The 25,017-nt window shown below is 38.9% G+C and overlaps 2 protein-coding genes across 9 annotated transcripts in view; both read right to left on the reverse strand.

Moving 5' to 3' along the window:
* Window positions 1–489: 489 nt before the first annotated feature.
* LOC125228849 (CD151 antigen-like) overlaps window positions 490–25,017 on the reverse strand; it is a 239,643-nt gene continuing 215,115 nt past the window's right edge. For 2 of the 8 annotated variants that reach the window (XM_048133541.1, XM_048133538.1), the window contains 6 exons: window positions 9,290–9,488; window positions 8,022–8,213; window positions 5,177–5,350; window positions 2,523–2,672; window positions 1,551–1,730; window positions 490–1,130 (listed from right to left, as the gene is read on the reverse strand). In XM_048133541.1, coding sequence (XP_047989498.1) covers window positions 1,587–1,730; window positions 2,523–2,672; window positions 5,177–5,350; window positions 8,022–8,213; window positions 9,290–9,430 — 801 coding nt within the window. In that variant the 5' untranslated portion in view covers window positions 9,431–9,488 and the 3' untranslated portion in view covers window positions 490–1,130; window positions 1,551–1,586. Of the gene's footprint in view, window positions 1,152–1,550; window positions 1,731–2,522; window positions 2,673–3,317; window positions 3,399–3,606; window positions 3,724–5,148; window positions 5,351–8,021; window positions 8,214–9,289; window positions 9,489–9,565; window positions 9,695–25,017 lie in introns of those variants that run through there. The other 6 variants (XM_048133544.1, XM_048133543.1, XM_048133542.1 and 3 more) reach the window with 6 other exon arrangements.
* LOC125228847 (sorting nexin lst-4-like) lies at window positions 9,728–12,638 on the reverse strand. The gene is given in 3 exon segments (XM_048133536.1): window positions 9,728–10,433; window positions 10,436–11,817; window positions 12,514–12,638. Coding segments are annotated over 2 exon segments (1,647 nt in total). The 5' UTR covers window positions 11,802–11,817; window positions 12,514–12,638; the 3' UTR covers window positions 9,728–10,152.

Raw genomic sequence — 25,017 nt, forward strand, 5'->3', positions numbered from 1 at the left:
CAACCAATAAAATTATCAAAATGTTCTGTGTCCATTAAAGTTACTCCAGGGTAAGGTAGAAGACGAAATAATTACTGCTGGGAGTAGGTAATATTCCCACAATGCTGATAGTAACTAAGGTAACAATGTGGTTACGATACGATAAAAAGGAGATCCGATCTCATTTGACTAGTAGGTCTTATATACAAATTCTTGTAGGTAATAGATCTTTGGAGTGCAATATTTTCGCTATAAGTCATCGATGTATTCTACCTACGCTACACTATTGAACAATATTATGAACATTATGGTATTTCAATTTCCATCTATCATAATGTGGTCGTTGAACTTTCAGTCCTAGGTGGTTATCATAATGCCGTGGTGCCCAATCCTGACGGTTGAGCTTTAGTATCATATTCGCCATAGATTTAGAAAAAAAAAAGAAAATATACTTACTACAAGTACTTATTCTATTACTCAGATCTGTTAAGATTTATGAAAAATCATAAATAGAAAGAATAAACTTTAATCCTTCCAGGTATAGTCGTATATAAAACAAAACGTAACATAAAACGTAACGTAAACGAACATAGTATAAAATTAATAGAATATAACAGGTAACTTACGAGGCGGCCACTTAGAAGATTGCGGTGCGTTTGGTTATCTTTATCTATGTATTTGAATAGGTAATATGCAATATACGCATACATAACTACTAATAGTTTAACATTTTTTTTTCGCAACGGACTCCACCCAGGTGAAAAAATAAACTTTCGTAGTTTTGTTTCCACAGTACCTATTAATTTAGCTCGCCGTCATCCGTTCCTATGGCATTAGCGTACTACCCACATACGGAGCTAATAGCGGCGGGCGGTTCTTCTCGAGGGCGACGGAGCGACGTCCGGTTCCCGAGTTTAACGGCTACGTCTATATACTAACGTTGTCGCTTATAGTGGCTATGGGCACGGGCGGCAAGTCGTCCTTCTGGCGGTCGGGGTGCAGCGGGCAGGGCGCGCGGCGCAGGCTGCGTGCGCGGGGCCTCGTGGTGGCGGCGGGCGCAGGGGGCGCGCGCGCGCGCGCGGCCGCGGCAGCGGGCGCGGGCCTCGTCCGGCGCGGGACAGGTCGCCCACGGAGGCCGACTTGTCGAACACCTGCCACTTGGAAACGTTACTCTACGAAAATGGCAGACGCGTATAAGTAATATTTCAGCTAGATATTCTAGACTAAGTCGACTTTAGAAAACCGTTTCAATAGATAGAGGGCATGCTCGAGCCCGATTGATTCGAGGCAGTTTTTACGATATGAATCCAAGATAAAATCGAACAGTCACAGAGCGACTCCTTTCAGTTGTGAGCGAAACACACGAAATAGTTTTAGTTACTTGTATAAAGCCATAGCCCACAAGAAAATCGTACTCTTGCCAAACAACAATGACCGCAACGTTAGGTTGTATGGCAGATTTTGAATTTTAATACAAGTCATTGAAGGGCATTAGCAATTTTATGTACACATAACCTATGTCAATTCTTCGAGGACGAAGATTGAAAAAGTACAATTGTTTTGCAGCTCACCTTGCGGGTGTTGGCGGACGAGGGCTTAGGCCTCGGTCAGTCGACCACGTGCTTGATCTTGACGTACAGGACACAAGCGAACAGGAACCCGAACAGCGGGATCACGGACATGCCCACGCCCACCGCGGCTAGGATGATCAGGTGCTCGCGGATGTGGATTATGAAGTGGCGGACGCAGCCCTGCAAGTTGGGGTTCTTCGTTTAGTATTTAACTAGCCGGGTCCACACTGGCCGCAGAACTATTTTGAACAGCTGACCGAGCACGGACGATTTCCTGCCTGCGGCACTGCCACGCGAGACATGCGGTATGCGACATACTAGTAAGTGAAGCCAATGTGAAACACAATTAGACTATGTAAAAGTATACGTGGCATGGCTAGCGGCCGCGCCTGATTTTCGCGCTGCTCGCCGCCCCGCTGGTCGATTTAGACTAATGTCGTGGTCGTAGTCAAGCCGTTATAGAGAACAATCTTAGAAAAATCATTCGAACTCTGAGCAGAACCAGACGTGAACCAGACTTTCTGTCCGTGAAATTTACCCGTACCACGTATGGGGTGGTATGTAAGGACTAGAAATGTCTCAAAATCTCTAAATGTTGGAAGGATGGTTGCGCGCCCCGCAGCGCGGCGTGACGGTCTTGCAGCACGAGTCTGGGACTAGGAGTTCAGTGTCGTACTCGTGCCACATACTTCGCCGCCAGTCTGTAGTCCGCGGCGCCGCAGCATTTACTGAATTTACTTTAACCACTGGAATGTAAGGGCTGCAGCTATGTCTCACCGTATAGTAAATGTTGGAAGGATGGTCGCGCGCCCCGCAGCGCGGCATGACGGTCTTGCAGCATGAGTCCGGGACTAGAAGTTCAGTGTCGTACTCGTGCCATATACTTCGCCGCCAGTCTGTAGTCCGCGGCGCCGCAGCATTTACTGAATTTACTTTAACCACTGGAATGTAAGGGCTACAGCTATGTCTCACCGTATAGTAAATGTTGGAAGGATGGTCGCGCGCCCCGCAGCGCGGCGTGACGGTCTTGCAGCATGAGTCCGGGACTAGGAGCTCAGGGTCGTACTCGTGCCATATGCTCCGCCGCCAGTCTTTGTAGTCCACTGCGCCACAGCATTTAAACTGTTGAAGACAAAGAGATATCTAATGACTAATTGAAATGGTGCTACATATTACGTATTCATTTAGATGAATAACATGGCCAAGATATACAAATGTAATATTAAGCCGTCAAGATAGCAATGTTCTTGATTTTCAAATGTTACAACGGATGTTCAGTTGACATCTCACCAGCGTTATGTAACGTAGCCAAGATAACCGAGCTTACTTCCAGTCTGCATGTGGTCCACGGCGGGTGTAACGACGGTGTCGAGCGCGTTGTTGTTGACGAAGGTCGAGTTAAGGTCGGCCCTGAGCTCCACCTCGTAGCAATACACTAGCGTTATGTAACGTAACCAACATACAACCGAGCTTACTTCAGTCTGCATGTGGTCCACGGCGGCTGTGACGACGGTGTCGAGCGCGTAGTTGCTGACGAAGGTCGAGTTAAGGTCGGCCCTGAGCTCCACCTCGTAGCAATACACTAGCGTTATGTATCGTAACCAACATACAACCGAGCTTACTTCAGTTTGCATGTGGTCCACGGCGGCGGTGACGACGGTGTCGAGCGCGTAGTTGCTGACCAAGGTGGAGTTGAAGCCGGCCTTGAGCTCCACCTCGTAGCAATACACTAGCATTATGTAACGTAGCCAAGATAACCGAGCTTACTTCAGTCTGCATGTGGTCCACGGCGGCTGTGACGACGGTGTCGAGCGCGTAGTTGCTGACGAAGGTGGAGTTGAGGCCGGCCTTGAGCTCCTCCTCGTAGCAATACACTAGCATTATGTAACGTAGCCAAGATAACCGAGCTTACTTCAGTCTGCATGTGGTCCACGGCGGCGGTGACGACGGTGTCGAGCGCGTAGTTTCTGACGAAGGTCGTTTCAGGCCAACCTTGAGCTCCACCTCGTAGCAATACACTAGCGTTATGTAACGTAGCCGACATAATCGAGCTTACTTCAGTCTGCATGTGGTCCACGGCGGCTGTGACGCCGGTGTCGAGCGCGTAGTTGCTGACCAAGGTCCAGTTGAGGCCAGCTTTGAGCTCCACCTCGTAGTAGTACGCCAGCGTTATGTAACTAGGGATTGCAATCCGGCCGGATCCGGCCGGATTTCGGCCCCAATCCGGCGGATCCGGATTGGCCTTGAGGACTAAAAGTACCCAAATAGTGCCTTTTTTGCATGTTTTCACCATAATATGACAAGTATGATGATATTTTGCATCACGATTAATAAACCAACAGTTTAAAGGCTTAGAAATCAACTTGTTTACCAGTTAACAAGTAAATTTTGCTATTATAATCAGTCTCAAATCAAATTATTTCGTTCTTTTGAAACTTTGATAGGATAACAAAATTATTATTAGTGTAACGTTTTACAGTAATACCTATAGAGCTTTTAAGATACGATAAAGAGCGGACATTATAACATACCTACAAACATACATGCGTTATGAGATAGATCAGTATTTTAAAAAAACCTGTATTGTGTTATTTTACAGTTAACTTTACTCACATGAAAAGAAGAACAAAAAAAGTATCACAATCATATTAAGTAAGCATAACTATTAAAAGTCAGCGTTAACCTTTCCTCAGTCTGTATAAAAATATCCAGTATCGGTTAAGAAAAACTACAGTAACTAAATTAAAGCCAGCAAGAGTAATTGACCTTAGTAAGTATTATTTGCTATTGCTGAATCAACAATCTTACTGGTTACCTTTTAAAAATGTTCATTTTTAAGCTTTGAATTTTATTATTCTCGTAGCAATATGCTCTCATACTTCTCATATTATGCTGAAAACATTGTTGATCTTGAAGTCCTACGTCACCACAGAGGTGCAAAGGGCCTTCACGAGCTCGCGCCACGCTTTCCTATCTTCAGCTACCCTCGTAGTCTCGCTCCAGCTCGATCCGGTCGCTCGTAGTCCATCCTCAACGGACCGTTTCCATGAGTTTCCAGGGCGCTCGGAGCCACGACTTGCATTTTGCGGTTTTCAGCCAAAAGCAATGGTTGCGTTATTTCGTTTCCCTCTTTGAATAGTGTGCCATCCATGTTCCTTTTTGTGTCGCGGTTAGCTGCTATATACTCCATTGGTCTCCATTTCGGATAGTGTCTGGCCAGAAAACGCGAAGGATCGACCTCAGACCATGGTTATTTGTCACTCTCCACCACTCCACATTATGCATCCCAACAAACAATAACACAGTTCCAAAACGGAAAGTGTAACGCGTTGCTTGAGCACATTATTTGACTTCCAAACGGCCTTCTAATGCAAAGAACATACGTACTAAAATATTTTTTGATTGGAAATCAGACCGGATTGCAATCACCTGTTGAGCGACGTTCAAATGTTGCCTTAAAATTATTATTTTTGCACTATTTTAACATATCGTGTTACATTACCGGATCCGGCGATTTACACCGGATCCGGTGGCATGAAAAAAGCACCGGATCCGGCCGGATTACCGGATCCGCCGGACCGGATTGCAATCCCTATATGTAACGTAGCCGACATAATCGAGCTTACTTCAGTCTGCATGTGGTCCACGGCGGCGGTGACGACGGTGTCGAGCGCGTAGTTGCTGACGAAGGTGGAGTTGAGGCCGGCCTTGAGCTCGGGCTCCACTTCCACCTCGTAGTAGTACGCCAGCGCGCCCGCGCCCGCCTCCAGGAAGAACGTTATGAGAAGGAAGTATGTGTACTGAAATCATAACAAAATCCTGAAATCTGGCAGACAAATTGACAAAAGTAGGGCTGAATTGGGCTTCATTAAGGAAAGTCGAGTTCCACGGTAGCCTAATATGTCGTCGGGTGAAAGCAAACGGCTGAAGTAATTATCTACCTACCGTTACCCTACGTAGGTACTGTCTTCTAGAACATCTCACATATATCGAAATATGGTGAGCGTCAGGACCCCTGGACCACTACAGATATTTGATGTTTAGTACATACTAAAATTTAGTACCTATTTGATACTATTTGGTACCTGAGTACATATATTTGGTACCTCCACTGATATCGAAAAATCGAGCGAATAAAGTGGCCAGACATTCTGACGTCAGGATGTCTGGACCATTTTTGGTTTACATAGTTCTAGACAACACTACTAATTGATATCTTAGTCAATATTTACTACCTATTTGGTACCTGTCAATATATTTTTTTCAAATTTTTTTGGCATACCAAAAAAAGTTATGACGGAATTTAAAGTTGTGAGCCCGGCCGTGCCGTTGAAGTATATTCAGGTACCAAATAGTATCAAATAGGTACTAAATTTTAGTATGTACTAAACATCAAATATCTGTAGTGGTCCAGGGGTCCTGACGCTCACGAAATATTGTAGTGTGACAGGCCACACTCACACTACTACTCCTAACCATGCTATATAAGTTGTCGCACACTGTAATCTTATGCACAATAAACCTATATCTCATACAAGTGAGTTCTCCTTTAGTCCCCACATCACATGGCGACCCTGCCAGGATGTGATGCTTATGCCTGTTGAGAATGTCCATGAACTATATTTATAGATACTTATGATTTTTTATTGCGTTTTATGTTAAATGTTTTAAATGGCATTTTTCTGTCTTTTCATTAATAAGATCGATACTAGAATTACAGTAAAAAAAAAAAGATTAATTTCAACCGATAATTATTTTTTTTTCCATGAGGAGGGAGATGTAGTGTGACAGGCCACACTCACACTACTACTCCTAACCATGCTATATAAGTTGTCGCACACTGTAATCTTATGCACAATAAACCTATATCTCATACAAGTGAGTTCTCCTTTAGTCCCCACATCACAATATGTATATAAACAGCCCAATATCAATATACGATGACGCCGTGCACACAATGGGTTATGGGTATCTACCACTGAGCAAAGCAAAGATCACGAAGTACTACCTACCATAAATTCGGAGCCTTTGTGATCTAAAGTAATTAGGGTAATTCCGAAAGTCGTCTAATTTCGAAAGTCGCACAAAAACCGGCATTATTTCCATCATATCAAGGTTCGCCTTTCGGAATTACCAGAGAATTTCTGTCATTCGGAATTACCCTAATGGGGCCCTAATGCACCTTAAAAACAATATTGATTTTTGATAAATAGTTTTATTTTAATTAGTGACTTATGCGTGTCACCCGACGATGTGATAGAAGGAACTGGAATAATTCTTCCAAATTCATCAGATCAAAACTTATTTTTAATAGGCTGTGTTTATGGAAGTATCCATCACCTGTGAAATACTATAATTAGCCATGAGTAATGTGATCACAGCGATCATACCAGTCTACAGTAGGTATCTTTACTCTATACCTACAACATCAATCTGTATAACTAGGGCAATAGTTAATTTTACCAAGATTTGGCACGATTTCAAATTACATCATCGTTTAGTTGTTGTTTACGCGGCGTTTTGTTAACAATGTTAACATATCACCGCCTAAAACAAAGGACGAAGTCGAAGGTCAATTGATTATCAAGTGAGTCAGAGGTCAGGTTCACAACTGCTAAGGTCGAGAAATGAATTACGGTATGATTTGACTCATCGTAAACTCGAAAGTGTGTCATCTTAAATGATCAATTGACAGATTCAATTTTAATAGTATTTTATTTACCTACCTTGATGTTGTAAATAAAATAAATATTGCAAGCTTCATTTGGAGCCGAGTTTTAAAGATCGGCTTTAAACCGTTAGAAATAAACTGTCATATAGAATGAATAATGTCATTAAATTTGAAGATATGGCTGATTAGTAATTAATGTTTTATTTAGTCGCATGTCAAAAACGTCAATTTGCTGTTGTTGTAGCAGAAGCGATGGTCAGCTTCGCTATTATAGATGGCCACAGCATCTTTGCAGATGACAGCTGCAACCATTAAGGAGGTATTTTGATACGATAGTCTACACCCTACATCTACTGCGTCTGCTGTATAAGCCAATTACCAATCAACGTTTTGTTGCCTGTTCCTCGATCACAAAATATGTCTCGTCTCGACTCCCAGAGCTAGCACATGACTGTTGTGACATTATCTCGCCGTTAGATAGACTAACCGCTTATGTCATTAATACAATTACAAAAATAGGTGTGGTCTATGTCACGACTAGGTACTGTCACGTCAATCATGTGCTAGCCGTGGTGGGGTGGTACAGCAGCTCTGTCGTTCGACTTCGAAAGGCACCCTGGCCCGTATCCGAATGGCATTTTTGCTACGCGAAACGCCACCGAAACGCTGCAAAAATTTAGTCTGGCTCTGTCGCGCCAATCCGCTAGCGCGATAGAGATAGATAGCTACGAAAGAGATATTATCGTGAGCGTGTGCATTCGGCTACGCACACCGGTTTGCTATGATTGTGAACTACTTACACAGAGTAAACTGGTTCTGTTCTCAGTCTTGAGGCCGCAGCAGCCGAGCGCGGCCAGCGGCAGGCCGGCGGCGCCGGCGGCGATCAGCAGGTACGCGATGGCCGGATACGTCGGCGATGGCAGCAGCGGCACGTAGCGGTGCCGCGACGACACCGTCCACGCACCGACGCATAGCACGCCTATGCCTGCAAACTGTACATCAAGATGTTAGACCACTTTTACATTATCCCATCCGATATAGGATGTAGGAAGGATGCAAAAGTACCTAATCTGAAAACGCACTTACGCCTAGCTTACATCTGTTCTGGTAACTTTTCCAAGCAATTCTATCCAGGGCCTGTGGCCAACAGACAAGCTAGCTTTGACGCAACAATTCAATCGAGCGATAGTGAGAGATAACCATGCGCTTTAACTCCTGGCTACAAGCCTAGGTTAGTCCTGGGTTCGATCACTGGACTGAGCTCTTAGACAATAACAATAGCCAGTCGTTAAGATCCGTTGCAAACGATTTGCAACAGAAAAGCGATAGAGTTGCTTATCGTTCCCAGCGTAACTGATTAGCCAGATCGATTTCAGTATTAAACTGTATCAAATCCTTTACATTCATGTCAGTCTTTTATATCATCCAGCGAATTTGTATATAAAAATAGTACTTTTCACTATTTAACTTTAAATCCATACTAATATTATAAATGGGAAAGTGTGTGTGTCTGTTTGTTTGTCCGTCTTTCACGGCAAAACGGAGCGACAAACTGACGTGATTTTTTAAATGGAGATAGTTGAAGGGATGGAAAGTGACATAGACTACATTTTGTCTCTTTCTAACGCGTGCGAAGCCGCGGGCAAAAGCTAGTCAAGAATATGAACTCATCAATAAAGCAGGAATAGGTCCAAATTATGAAAACGATCAAGAAACGAATAAAAAATCACATGTACCTAATTATTACGTACCTACCTACTTTGCTCGTCTCTTTACGCATAACGTTTTTGATTACGTATTCTATTATCAGATCATGAGTGTATAACAATATTAGGCAAATGTTCTTTACGACAGACAATGACAGAGTTCATTAAGATAACTTCACAATGTGGTAAGGTGTTGGGCAATGAGTATGTAATTTCTGCGTGAGATAACGTTGGACAGCGCGTTCATGCGGTACGCTATCCACCGTCACGTTAACATTCTAGACTAGACATCATTAGGATGCACTATCTTACATGAGTTAAGTTACAATATCTGTATGTACGAGTATATTATGTGAACTTACCATAAACACCACATTGAATATGTGCAGAACACATTTTAGAAAGTTTACACTGCAGCAGTCTGCGTCTCTAGATTTTCGCGGTTTGACTTTCTTCTTTTTGCTCAGGAGTTGGGTTCCGTCCTTCTTCTTCTCTTCTGCCATGGTCACCGGTCACTCACGGCGCCCTCACCTTCTGCTGCACATCCTCTCCTCCTCTCTCCTGCAAAGAGGAAAACATAATTACTATTCATTATTAACCAAGTATTTAATTTTAGCGTTTTACTTTAACATACTTACTAGAATATGTTTCGGCGATCAAACGCCGAGGCTTAATGATATTAAGTAAAACGAGGTAGGTACAAGAGTTTCTATGGCCTCTGTAAAGTAAGCCTATTGAACGAGACATTTAAACAAGAGTGAACAAATTACATTTTTATTAGAACCCTATATTATCTTACAAATGGAATGGGATATAATACAATACTTATTCTAAATTAGATACAAAATATGTCTCAAAATAATTGATTCGTAGCAATTCAGTACAGTATGAAATCGGTATACATAAATTGATAAAAAATATCATATCACAAATTATTGATATAAAATAATTAACTTTAATAGTTATATGTACAAAGAACTCAATTGATTTACCATACAGATATTATTATAGTTAGTTCAGTCCACAATTGCATCACATTCAATACATTATAAATTCATTTATTCACTTAATTGTAGTCTCGCACCCTTCCTTTGGATTTTCTATAACAAATGCATCTCTACAAACATTTAATACTTGTAGTTCGTGTTTAATATTATTAACATGATTAAAAAGTTCTTAGAACATTATGTACGCAATGTTTCTCACATTCAACCGAAGTCAAATCCTAGTCATCAAACTGGTGCAATGTGCTCTCTAACTTGTCAACAATCTTTTTGTAAAATGTGATCTGTTGCGTCAAGAATTTTTGCATTGTGGCCTTCAAGTCAATTGTCCGTTCTGCTTTAAAATGATTAATCTCGGCAAGAAGCGCATACGAAATAACATCAGTCCTTCTTAATACTTCATTGAGCTGTGCAACTTCCATTTTGTGTTCCGCAGTAAGTTTTTCACATTCTCGTTTCTTTGCAACGGCTCCTTTGTGATTGGCTAACGCATCGGGAAGCTGCCTACAATACCTTTATATAGATGGAATTTATCACCCAATGGGTCCCAATCATATTTAGGTTGTTCATCATACATTCTACCAATCTCTATGTAAGCTCCGCCAGTCATCTTAATAGCAGATGTCAGTTTGGAGGTGGAAACTACTGATCCTTCATCCAGACTGAGAGCATTACCCAAATTGTAAAATGCTTCACCCACTTTCTGACAATCAATCTTATACTGACTCTGGAACTTTTTGCTTTGTGCAACACTCATGTTTGTAAGGAATTTGACAGAGGAATCCATGCTAGCAAAAAAAGTGTGGGACTGTTCTGTTATCTGGTCTACATGGGATTGCAACAAAGCTTTTTCTGGAACGACCAGAGATATGCAGTAATTGAGGCCTATCAAAATATCTTTCTCTGCCTGTCGCTTGCCGGCTTTCCAGCGCTTCTCATCAGTGCATGTGAGGAAGTGTTGCCAGACTTCACATTTTGAGAGCACAGGATGCTTGCACATCCAGTCTACAAACTCTTGCAGTTGTACTCTTCTGCGCTCAATTAGCTGTTCATCATATCTACCAGAGATCTGTTTGTCTGGAAGAGGCGGGATGGGGATCAGTGTGAACTTCTCTTGCAATCTTTCATGAAGCCAGTCAAAGTGTTTGTACCTTCTGGACACTTGAATATTATTAAATGAAGGAGTCAATTGATATGCAATGAAGCTTTTTATACCCTTGAATTTTGACTCTTTCTTAGGAGAAGCCACAGTGACATAATAGGGTTGAGTGATGGGAGACCACACATAACCTTCTTCGTTTTGTACTATGTATACTTTTTCTGAGTCGGGCACTTCCACATTAAGGGTTGCCAGGAGGTAGCTTTCTCCGCTTACTTTGGAAGATGGGGCAAATTTATTTTTTCTTACAGTTCCTACCGTTGAGCTGAAAGTAGATGCAGTGTCATCAATATTCTGATTGTACTCATTAATGGGCATTCCAGGCAGCGGTGCTAAGGGTGTCTGATGGTTATACTGTTTCTGTTGCTGAGCACTAGGACCAATTTCAGAGTAAGTATCATCATCCCAGTCGTCATCCCAACCGTCTTCTTGTGAAGGGTTGCGTTGGTAGTTAGTGTCACCCCAGTCATCATTTGCTTGGTCATATCTTGGTGCAGCTGGGGCTGTTTTAGTTTGTGTAGATATTGGTTCATCCACCTTTTTCACATAAGCGGCAGGAAAAAGCCCAGTTTGACCTTGAGCATTCTGGCCTTCCCACCAACCTTCGCCAATTTCAGTGTTCAACAGTGTCAGCACTTCTCCTGTTGTGATTGACATCTCAGTGGTGCCTGGTTCACCAGTAAAGTCATATAAAGCTTGTACTTGGGCCATGTTGAATCTGCTTTACCTACAACAATTTCAAAAGAGATTATTGCATCAAATCCAAGTACCTCAAACAGTTGAGACTCATATGCTTAGTCAGATACACTACACTACATACACATACACTATCTTATCAGTGTTATCTAGAAAGGTAGGAAGTATATATTGTGATAAACATATCTTAGCATGGACATGGTGGAAGTGGGAGCGAGCTGGAAGTATAAATTAGGGCGTCGCTGTGCGCGCGGCGGCGCAGCGGCCTGACACATTTTCATAACTCTCCCAATTAAGCAGATCAAATAATAGCAATTGACCAAATCTACTACACCCAATAAAACACAACTAAACTATGACTTAGAGAAGTGGGCTAATGACATTCTAAAATACTTTCTTTTATGTATATAAACACAATAACAGAGGAAACCACCAAATAAAGCGTTAAGTTTAACCTTATTGCGATTGTCAATGCGTGACATTAATCGTAGCATTAACTATGCTACTGCGTAAAAAGAAGTCATTGCGCTTATATATCACCTATTATTGTAATATCTTTAGAAAAGAAATAGAACAAAGCAAGATAACGTATTTTGTAATGAAAATCAATGACGTGATGAATAACTAAGGATCAGTACGGAATGTAATCAATAGTTCCTCACGATGCGAACAATACATAGTCACATTCACACGTATATTTACACCAATAATAAACTCTTTTACTTACTTTTTAATAACTATAAACTGATTAATTTTAAGGCGGATACACTGAATGTACAGTCATCGGACTGACAGATTCCGAAGAACTTGTTTTTGACGTAACGTAAGTCGTTTTCTATTGTCTATTATGTGGTGTAGCAGGTCGACAGGTAAGGTTCTTATTGGTGGATTCTTTGCTTTAATTTCAAAAACCAATTGCATGAGAGATTTCGTAATAACTGTCATATTCATTACGTTTATTAATGGCAATTTGACGTAAGGATAATTTAATTTAATAAAACGACTCTAATTAGGTTTAACTCGATTTGCCAAATAACAAAACTAAATTAAGAAAGCATATTGTGAGCAATGAGAACCAACTTAGTTGGTTGGAAACGTTGGAAACATAGGAGTTCAAAATATAACCGTGAGATGGCGCTTTATGCAATGAACATTAGTTATATTATAGAATTATAGATGGCTCTGCTATGTCACTGAAAGGGGACTGCCCCGTAATAGACTGAGAGCCCAGAGCCGTTAAGACCTTCATAGTTTTCTCAAGGATGAAACTTTGGGATAATGCAGAGTTAGTATACTTTAGACGATTAATACCTGCATATTAGCTAGTTCAGCCCGACGGCAATTTTTTTGCTACAGGTTTTTTTTTAAATCTAACTTTCGTTTAATTCATAAGGCTTTATATCATACGTGTTAGAAAATACTGTTAGGAATTGATAATCGCTATGCCCTGACCATTTCCGTGACTCAATACGATCGCTGTTCAATATTGGAATGTATCGCGGCTATAATATTGGAAGATTGGAACCTACAGTTAAACATAAACTTTGCCCCCCTGCAAAACAAATAACTAGGTATTTTACAGCCCCATTTCGTAAAGCGGCTTTTGCTTTTATGCTACTCGTAGCATAAGTGTGAATTAATATTTTAAACATAATATTTCCCCCTGTTCCGGCTCTTACCTGGTCCAACAAACTTCGCTGGCTGTGTATCGCGGAAATGCTGCTAGCATTTTTGGCTCTTTTGATTTAGGTGATTAGTTTAGCTTGTCAACTATTAGTTTAGAATAGTTTTAATTTGATTTATTTATTATATGTGTTACATTTACTTTAATTACTTTACCCCTGTAGCTATCTAATATTTCAAGATGTTTAATTTATTTTGTTTAGGTATATTTTTATTAAGTATTTAAAAAAAAATGTTTTACATATTTCCTGTGATGTGATGCGACACGCATTGAAATAAATAACTATTATACCTACCTGTCTCATATAAAAGGGCCAATTGCGTTTTGTATACTTAATAGGTACCCAACAACTGCTGTAGGTACTGTGCCAACTCTTCAACCACAAACTTTTCCCGGCCTGTAGGTAAGTTAGGCCGCAGTTGATCCGGGGTCTGACCCTTGGGTGCCTAAGGGCTTGACTTGCCCAATTTTTCACTGGTAAACTATATTGGTATCTAAGCTAGCCAGGCAGGTTTCTGTGCGGCTTTGCAGGAGATTACACGAGCAAATATGAGTTAGTAAAAGTCATAATATAGAAGGTACTTATAGGTAAATTATGCAACTTAGGGCACAAAGCGAGAGATACACGGTTACAAGGGGATATGTGCCCCAGTTGTTATACATATATTGTTTATTTTATGCACTTGATCACTCATTACGAGTATTAGTAGGTAATTATATTATGTTTTTTGGAAATCGCCATGTCCGCGCTGCTTCTTTCCAACCGCGACCTCAGCCACGTTTTAGCAATCAATGAATGCTTACTTGCAATTTGTAAATGGTTATGATTTTATGAAGTAAAATACACTAAGTAATTGAGATAGAAGAAATAGATAAAGTAATTTTCAATTATTTGTGAAATAGAAACATACTTAACGTTAAGTGTCGTAGGTACCTATTCATTACTTACATTACATAAGTAAGTGCTTAGAAGCATCCGTAGTATCTTCTTAGTAGTTTGTGGAAGCATCTTAGAAGGTTAAACAAAGCTACACATTTATAACGAGATATTTTAACTTCTAAATTAAATTTCAAGCCAGTCTTCTCCGAGACCACGGGGACAACGCCGTCCTTGAAACGTTGGAGGTTAGTTTAATATGTAGTTATACGCGATTAAGTCCCGATTTTAAAAATAATGATTTTAACTTCTATTCGATATATTATAGGTACAAGGTGTAAGTTTGATTACAGATTGGTTCTAGCCAATCATAAAGACGATAGACAAGTCTACCGCCGCCGCGCCAGCGTACAGCAACAGCACTATAGGTAATACGTGGGTAATACGAAAGCCTCTGAGCGGGGCACACGGTCGAGTGAAAATTAATCGAATCGTTATTGCAAGAGCGTCAAAGGACGGACAATAGCTGTTCGGTCCAGATTTTGCTGGTAATATGGACAGTCATGGAGTTTTAATAGTATTTTATACAATCGTGATATAATACAGAGCTTTTCAGTCGAGTACCATGTGGAATACCATGTACGGTACGAGAGTGAAAAGCTTAATTATACAGTGAAACCTGGTTAAGTGGGACCTGGATAAGTGAGAAACCTCTTTAGATGGGACCCAAGGTGCGGTCCCGACACTTTCGCACCGATTTACCTCAGTGAGACAAAACAGACTATAACTGAGATTAGCCTTTTCGATTTTTTAGACACATTTCCCTCTATTAGTGAGACAGAGTGTGTATTTTACCTCTATTACTGAGACTATATTTGAAATGTATATTCACTTAATTGTTTGTTAAGAATTTTATAGAAATTTACCTCTGTATCTGAGATACAGTCAATCTATGACCTCTGTAACTTGAACTTTATTGAAAATCTATTTCCATATTTTTAATAATTCTTAGCCCATCTGTAAATTACGCGATTGATTATTTGTGTTTAGGTGAGTTTAAGGATTTTCTTGGTTACTTTAAGTAATTAAAACTAAAATTTCGATTTGTAACATAAAAATTATAAAAAAATATAACTTTCATAATATAAAATTTCTATGACACAATTACATTAAAAGTCTTATATTTTATTTAAAGACAAGGCTTATTTTCCTTTTCTTTTAGTATGCAACTAATAATAACTATATGAAAAACACCCTATCACCTCTATAACTGACACATCCCCCTATTCTGGCCTCTATTAGTGATACCCTCTGTACGTGAGACAAACATTGTATTATACCTATCTAACTGAGACCCTGAATAAGTGGAATACCTCTTTAAGTGAGATACATTTTGTCGTCCCTTGAAGTCTCACTTATCCAGGATTCACTGTATTCCTATTGTATACAATACTTGATCTATGGGTCATCATCTTCATCATCAATGGACGAACAATATCATCATTCGAGTTAAAATTAATGTTAATAGCGTTGTTCATCGTTGTATCAACATCGAATTTCTTGGCAACCAATTGTTAGTAATAACTGTCTCTGATTGGTCGATAACGCGAGAAAAAAAAATGTGTTTCAGAGAAGCAGAAAAATTTGCCAGGTAAGGTACAGCGGGGCAAATCTCGACTGTGGGACAAATGTAACTGGTCCATTTTTTCCATGTTTGCATTATTAAATAGAGTGTCCACCGGTTATATACATATATGGTAGGCGTGTTCAGTGGGTACATCTAAAACTCAACATCATAGTATACCTATAATAATGGAAAAAATGGATTAGTTACAATTCGTCACTACTTTAAAAAACACTTGTATCTTCGTCTGTCAATGAAAAGAAAATTGTAGTAAGTATGTATAGAATGCATATATCCTTACTGCGTTTTAACTTTGAGGAACAGCGTGAGATACGAGATTTTTTAAAAGTAGTGACGAATTGCCGCCCAGTCGAGATTTAGGCCGTTTTCACATTATCCGATCCGATATCGGATGTAGGAAGGATGTAAAATGTAAGATGTCCGAATTGCGGATACTGACTGACACTCTGAGTATTTTTTATGCTCGTTATTTTAATTTTACAATATAATATTTGGAATATAGTGCTTATAATTATTAAATATAAAACATTTTTTTAATATTTTTTGATACAAAATCATACTTCATTGATTTAGAACAATGCGTTTTAACGGACCTACATCCGACACTATCAGAAGCTTTTATCGGATGTAGGATGTCGGTCCGACATCCGATATCGGATCGGATAATGTGAAAACGGCCTTAGACCTTATCGCAAATTAGTATATAGCTTGTATGAAGTTCTATTTTTGACATTATTACAGTTAACTAAAGTGAACAAAATCAAAAATCAAAATATCAAAATAATTAATTCAGCAAATAGGCCACAGGGGCACTTTTACACGTCACATGTACATATTTAGAAAATATTTAAAATTGAATTGAAATTACAATTGATACTATACTAATTCTAAGTTCTAACTAAAGTATAACTCTACTACAATTAATTAGAAATGTAGAAGGTCTGTAATGAAACCATAACTCTGAGTTAAGTGGTTGGTACAAGTGGGTCTTAAGTGTCAAACACTATCCAACACTAAAAAGTCAGCACTTATATAGTTTAGTCTGAGGTGTCCTAATTGACAGATTAAAGTCGACGAGTAGAAAAATTGGTAAATAGGTAATCACTAGGTAATTACAGCTTACTGGTGTTAGCGGAAGTGACGTCGTTTTCGTTTACTTGGATGAATTTTGTTTACTAGATTAGATATTTATAGTACTTACGTGATGCCTACCTACAACTACAACGTGTGGGCAAAACTGCAGAGTGGACCTCGAAATTGCTAAAGATTTGTTGCTTTTTTTTCAGTTGAAATCGTGACTCGATTACCTAAATCCCCAAGAGAGACTATAAGAGTGAATTGAAAATTCAAATTATATAATCTCGCCATATCTCTTCGTAACAAAGTGATAAATTTTTACTCGGCTTAATGTGTCATCGCCGAACGGAGTTTGGTGATATTTACAGATCTAGGTAGCCCTGTTGGCAGAAAGTTATACTTTTCGAAGGAAACCAATTAAAGTGTCCATGTTACCTTGTTCGGATTGAAACAATAAATAAATCCTGGATTTTCTTGTCACCGTTTCGTAAATATTGCTATCGTTTCTAAAAATAAACAAGTAATAGACCTTTTCCCCACACTAGCTCGGAAACACGTGTTTTGTCCTTTAATACCAGCGGGTAAAAACGCATTTTATCCACTAGTGGGTAAAGTAATTTGACCTTGAATAAAGTCAAATTAACTGCTTTAAAATTGATAAAAGTAGGTGAATCTAGTAATAAAGACGATTTACCACCTGTAGAACTACTGGAAGCAGTGATAAACGCATTTTTTGCGTTGTAGTTTCCTCGCTATAGTGAGGGGAAAAGTTTTGTGTTACACTCGGGTGCAAATGTATTTTACTTCTCGTGTGTTAAAAAACTCGCAAGTTCAGGATTCTATTCTCGAACCACTCGCTTCGCTCTTGGTTCAACTATAGAATCCTTTCACTTGCTCGTTTTTCAATTCCACACTCAGCGTTAAAATACAACTTTGCCCCCTTGTATAACAAATAACTATTAACGGTTCCACATCAAAAAGGTACAAAAGTAACCGTTACGGTGCGATCTATCATCTCGAGAACTAAGTAGGTAGGTACTTAAATACCTAGTTCTGATAGCAGTGTAAGTAAACTATCGATCTGAAAGTAGGTACCTATATTCATTCCTGATTGACCACAGCAGAAATGAACATAAGGTCAAGTTTGTTATAAAACACATTATGCCTCCACATTAAGCATCCATATTCTCGATGCTCAGTGAACTGCGTTTATACGAGTAGAAGGATCTAAACTCACTGCGCATTAATGCAGATTATAAAATATAATTTTGATAAAATTTTCGAGGAACTACATTTAAAAGACAGCAGCTGCCAAATGCGGACGCTCCAACCTAATGGCCCATTACACCAGCTCCATTTAGACCAAACGCTTTCGGCTGGTGTTAGAAATTTCAACGTCAACATCCACAAATCTCCTGTGAAAATATTTATGACCGCTCACGGAGATTTTCCCGCATATCCCCGGCTGAAGGGAAACGTTGAATGAAAATCTCAATTTCTATCGGAGATTAAATTTGTGCCGATGCGTTTGCAGTTCCGCTTTAAAAACTCCTTCGTTGAGATAATAAATATAAAGTTGGTCAGAATCTAATTTCAGTTCTGCTTATTTAGGAAACTAATTAAAGTCTGGCCTTTGTGTGAATTTTAAATGAGCAGAGGGTTTAGTGTGCCGCGTAAATCTTGGCCGCGAGAGTTATTCGACGCGTCGCTCGGGGCTCTCGACTGAGCCCGCTCGAGGCGTATAACGGCTTCGCTGAGGGTTCTCCGCGGCTTTGAAATTCCACTTCTTTATGGTCACCGAACAGTGTATACGATGTCGGGAATGAAGGCGAATCTCGCGTGATTCTCGGATGGGTTAATTTTCCCTGGGGTGCCGAAATCTACGTTTAATTTAGGTACTTGTCTTTTTGTTGAGGAGGTATTACCTACCGTCGAACGAGAGTTTTTGTAAAACGAGGAGTAAGGAGGGTTTTGGAGGTAAATTGTAAATTAGATAAATAGGTATTAAAAACTGTAGTAATGTTCTGGGATAGTTATGTTCACATCTGTTTAAATTTTATTTAACTTGATTTGGTTACCTACTCGTATCTGCATGATCTGCATGTCGTTGTTTAATTGTAATTTTATTATTGTGTTTTGGCTATATATTTTTATAATTGTAACAACCTGTGTTTGCCTGTAATTGGGTGAATACTACGTCATGTTTTTTTGGTATTACACCTGTTGGCAACCCTTAATAAATAAATAAATATAACAACTTAAAATAAAATTAAGTACCTAATTGTCGGTAGTCGTAAGGCCGGATCTGAAGACAAGGTCCGGAACCATTTGTGGGCCATTCACAGGGAACCATTAAAATGGCTATGAAAGACCAAACAAAGGCTAAACACCAAAAAGAGGCATCCCACTGCCCTGGTAGGTCTGAAGCATGCAAAGCTCTCTATGCAGAGGGTAGACTCTGCGTGAAGCAGGAAGCTAGTGAAACTAAGCAAAATACAGCTCCAAATGATAACGGGGGTGTTCACGGACCATTACGGGGTCAAAGGGATTTTGGCCAAGATGGGACACTCTGACAACACTGATTGTGGTGAAGAGGAAAAACTCACTCCGTCAGGCATCTAATGTGTGAATGTGATGCCCGCGTCAGATAAAGAATGAAAAACTTTGGAGCAGGTTACCTGGTACCAAAGGACTTCACACCTACCCATGAGCCTCATATTCAGATACGTGGAAATGGTCGAGAAGCTCCTGAATAGCTGAAGGATCTTAGGATCATAGGGGTAATTACACAAAAGATCCCGATGGGCCGAAGCGTATCCGTAAGGGCCCCAGCAGATTTAAGATAAGTACCAAATTCATTAAAAAAACAACTTAGAACATTTGCGTAGGTATCAAGATTATTCCCCGAGTTCCAAAGCAAAATAAATTAATTATTGCCCCACCTGACTTTATAATAATGTCAATGTAATTTTAATTGTCGCATTTAATGTATCTACTCAAATTCACTCATTCGATTCATTATACTTTGTGCAAGTAAGTAATTTGGATGTTTCTACACTGATAATAAATTATTCATGCTCTCATTAGGCGGTCCCTCATTAGACATTCGTTCGTTAGCGCTTTAAAAATTAGGCAAATGAGAAAAATACTTTTAACTAAAAAAAGCTCGCACAGTATTTAGTTGCTTTTCCTGCTCTACACTATTAGTATATATTACATAGGTTTACCTAGTAATATTGTAACCTACCTACCCATGCAGTAATATTACATAGGTTTACCTAGTAATATTGTAAAAATTTACTTTTCATTTCTCTCTCAAGCTGAAAGTTCTAAAGTGATACGTTTTTGCACTAGAGCATTTTCCTTTCCAAGTTCATATATTTTTTTACTTGTCGACTGTAATCTGTCAATTAGGACACCACAGACTAAACTATAAGTGCTAACTTTTCAGTGTTGGATACTCTATGGCAGTTCCGACTCAATTATAATAAGCTCATTATAGTTGACTTTAGTTATGTTAATAACATTACTTTAACTTGCATGAATGATGATATTTCCGTCCATTGATGATGAAGATGATGACTCGTAGAAAAAGTATTGTATACAATAGTGATATAATTAAGCTTTTCATTTTCGTACCGTACTATTAGGCCACTCAGCAAGCTTCGTGGCCTAAACATGGTACTCGACTGAAAAGCTTTGTATTATATCACGATTATATACAATACTATTTTTTAACTACCTATTAGGTAACCTCAAGGTATACAATGAAGGCTTATTCTTATTTTATTTAAGTTTCCTTGTATTAAATAGATTGTTAAATGAAAGGCACAATTTTAGTCTCGGACTATTGTCGCCCTCAATGCCTCCGAATGCCAAACTACCTCAAAATGAATTCATTTCATCCCATGGTTAACAATCTGCTTTAATATTAATACCCGTAAAGCCGCACTCTAAAAAGATAAACTTCGAAATGTCTGCACCAGAGAGGCTCCGCCTGCCTCCAGAGCGCATTTACGAAATCCTTATGACTGTTCAGTTATTTTAAGTTCAGCAAAGTGTATTCAAAGAGTTTACTCAAGAAATTCTAGATATTGGGAAGCAGAGAAAATAGTTTCTAGTTTAGAGAACATTTTTAGGAGAATTGTGTAGGTAGCATAGGCATATATGTATAAACGATTTGACCCTTTTCCGCTCTGCAGTTATCAAAATGATTAATGAATGATGCCGCAGACTTTGACATATGGCCCAGTAAGTTATCGTCACCATTGCTACCCATACAGTTCTGAAAAATACTTTCAGGGTGTTTTCAATAAAGATTTATGTAGATCTAGTTGAACTCATATCCTCACTCTCGAGTCTCGACCTTCAGCAGTCATCATATTAATAGGAGGATGAGGAGTCCTGATTTTCTTCCTTAGATGTGTGGATATTATAGAAGACTTTTTACATTATTTGAATTATTGTCATTTTTAGGGTTCCGTAGTCAACTAGGAACCCTTATAGTTTCGCCATGTCTGTCTGTCCGTCCGTCCGTCCGTCCGTCCGTCCGTCCGCGGACAATCTCAGTAACCGTAAGCACTAGAAAGCTGAAATTTGGTACCAATATGTATATCAATCACGCCGACAAAGTGCAAAAATAAAAAATGGAAAAAAATGTTTTATTAGGGTACCCCCCCTACATGTAAAGTAGCTACAAGTGCTGATATTTTTTTTCATTCCAACCCCAACGTGTGATATATTGTTGGATAGGTATTTAAAAATGAATAAGGGTTTTCTAAGATCGTTTTTTGATAATATTAATATTTTCGGAAATAATCGCTCCTAAAGGAAAAAAAAGTGCGTCCCCCCCCCTCTAACTTTTGAACCATATGTTTAAAAAATATAAAAAAAATCACCAAAGTAGAACTTTGTAAAGACTTTCTAGGAAAATTATTTTGAACTTGATAGGTTCAGCAGTTTTTGAGAAAAATACGAAAAACTACGGAACCCTACACTGAGCGTGGCCCGACACGCTCTTGGCCGGTTTTTTTAAATTGACTATTATGAGAAATAGAATCATTTACAAAATTGTATTAAATCTGTTTATCGCTTCTAATTTTTACAATAACCAAGGTACCTACCTAATAAAAAATCAAACGTAGGGGCAAACATAATTACATATAAATAAAAAAAATCTCAATAGGTAATTTGAATTATTGAGGAAATTTCAAATACTGTCAATATCCAAAAAAATAAGGACCACATTTGTATGGAAAATCGGTTTCGTAGAGCGGTCGTCCACTTCGAGTGAGTTTGAGGACTTGCCCAAAAATTTGGACTTTTCAGTCGCCCTCCAAATGGGTTGTCTATTGTTTGCCCGACAGTCATTTAACATAATATTCATTTGCCCGAATCTAACTTGCCTGAATTTCATTTGCCCGAATGATTTGTTTACCATAAAAATCATATGACATACTCGTTGTTTATCCGAATATTACCTTCCATAATCATACAATGCCATACTATTTGTTAGCCATATTATTAAGTGCAATAATATGGTTTCATAGAATATTCAAACGCCATAAGCAATTATTGCCATATTAATTGTTGCCCATATTATTACCTAACCTAACCTACTTTCTGATAGCAGTTTCATTTTCCAGGGGTCACAGTTCTAAGCTAACCTAACCTACTTTCTGATAGCAGTTTCATTTTCCAGGGGGTCGCAGTTCTAACCTAACCTAACCTACTTTTCAAGCAGTTTCCTTTTCCAGAGGTTCACAGTTCTAACCTAACCTAACCTACTTTCTGATAGCAGTTTCATTTTCCAGGGGGTCAGTTCTAACCTAACCTAACCTACTTTCTGATACCAGTTTCATTCTCTAGTCCTTCTAGTACCTATTATAGTAGTTTTCGATTCTGCCAAAGTACATTATGGAAATTGACTTTTCTGGACGCTAATTTGTATGACAAATGATGGTATGGAATGTGGTAATTACGGATTTCGATGATTCTGACAAATGACATTATGGAAACTGACTTTATGGGAAACAAAGTTTCTGGCACTAGATTAATATAGTAAACAATGATTATGGCATAAGATGTTATGAGAAACAAAATTATGATTGTTGAATAGGATGGCAAATAAAATTATGGCAAATGAAATTCTGGCAAATGGGGGTATCCCCTCCAAATGATACCTAGTACTTTAATGCCGCATGAAAAATACCACTTTTTTATTTGTAATCGAGTTCGGCCCATTTACCCATTCGGCTAATAAAAAAGAGTGATCCAGCAACGCACTAACAAACTACGAATTTCAGGAATTATTTCATAAAATAAAATACCTAACCATGGAGATTAAAATATCATCAACCTTTTTGCTTCTCACCTAATGGCAAATTGGCCAAAGTAAAACATCTCGAAATGAAAAGCCAAGATTTCCTCGAGAGGTTTAATTTGCATAAGTAGCTTAATCAACAAAAGGCATTTTATGGTAAATGATGCCGCGGCCACGGTTCCGATCTGGATGATGGAATCCTAATTGATTTTTTTATTTCGTGCCCGGTTAGTGTCTTTGTGAATTATTCTGATTAAGTTTACAAAAAGATTATGAATTTGATTTGCATTTTTTAGGATTCCTTGACTGAAAGAAAAAACGAAACCTGTATAGAATCGCTTTGCTGTCTGTCTGTCCCTTTATCTCCAACGGTACCCATACCTTTTAAATATAAGTTTTTGCAGAATGTTCAATGATAATTCATAAAAAAATTAAATTTCACTTCTAACACGTTTGCAATAGAGGCGTGTTCAGATATTTGTGAGCACTTCCGGCGCTCATTTGACAGCGACTGTACAAGTTTTTATCGCTTACCTACTTACTTTTGGTTTTATTTTTTTATCACAGTTTCTATATATACCTCGGATACCTTAGGAGGTAATTTTATGGTAGGTACCTATACCACCGAGAAGATACAAATTATCGAATGATGGAGATAGGTCTCCATCATTCGATAATTTGTATCTTCTCGGTGGTATACGTACCTACCATAAAATTACAATGTTACTCGACTTACTTACAGTCCCCGGCAAACATTTTGCTCTTTGATGTTCGCAAAATTATGTTGTCTTAGTGCGTTTTCACATAATCCGATCCGATATCGGATGTCGGACCGATATCCCATACAATTACAGGCGCCATCTTGGATTTTTTCCATTGAAATCCTTCCGTATGGGTCTACAAAATAAGATCGTGTCATATAGTATTGCAGTTTTCGTCGTGAAACATATTTATTATTGCAGGTGACTGTAGGTACATAGGAAGGTGACTGACTGTACATGCCAATTTTCAGCTTAATCGGAAACTGCGAGAAAATGCAAGAGAAGGCTAAATTTAACTTGCAAGATTTAGGTAATTCGGACAAGAGGACTGTTATGCCGGTAACTTTCTTCATAAATGTATCTGAACTCGCGCAGTTGACTCTTTCCACTTCAGTTGCCCGTTTTGAACTAGCAAAGTTTCTCGATTGTTAAATGCATTATTTTATGTAAAGGCAAAGACAATGGAGTAGGTAGCTATTATAGAGACTCATTGTCAAAGTAAGTTTTATTACTCACGGTACATTTGCTGCTATCTCCCGGCAAAGGATCAAAACTTTTAGAACTTCAGTTGAAGGCCTATATTCTTCAGTAGATAGTATAATATGTTAGTATTGTTAAATATTAATAAGTGTCGCCATCTAATCGAGTCTCAATCAAGGGCGTGGCGCGATCTAAACGATCATCAATTCGTTTTAAAATTTTCCGAAGTACGTTTTCTCATAAACTTTATATATATATATATATATATATATATATTTTTTTTTTTAATTTATTTATTATATTGTTAATATACGTAATTATGTATATCTTTGGTAAACGACCATCTCTTGGAAAATGCCGAAACGCTATCGACTCAGCATCCATG

The sequence above is a fragment of the Leguminivora glycinivorella genome, chromosome 8, assembly GCF_023078275.1.
Source record: "Leguminivora glycinivorella isolate SPB_JAAS2020 chromosome 8, LegGlyc_1.1, whole genome shotgun sequence".
In the NCBI taxonomy this organism is placed as follows: Eukaryota; Metazoa; Arthropoda; class Insecta; order Lepidoptera; family Tortricidae; genus Leguminivora; species Leguminivora glycinivorella.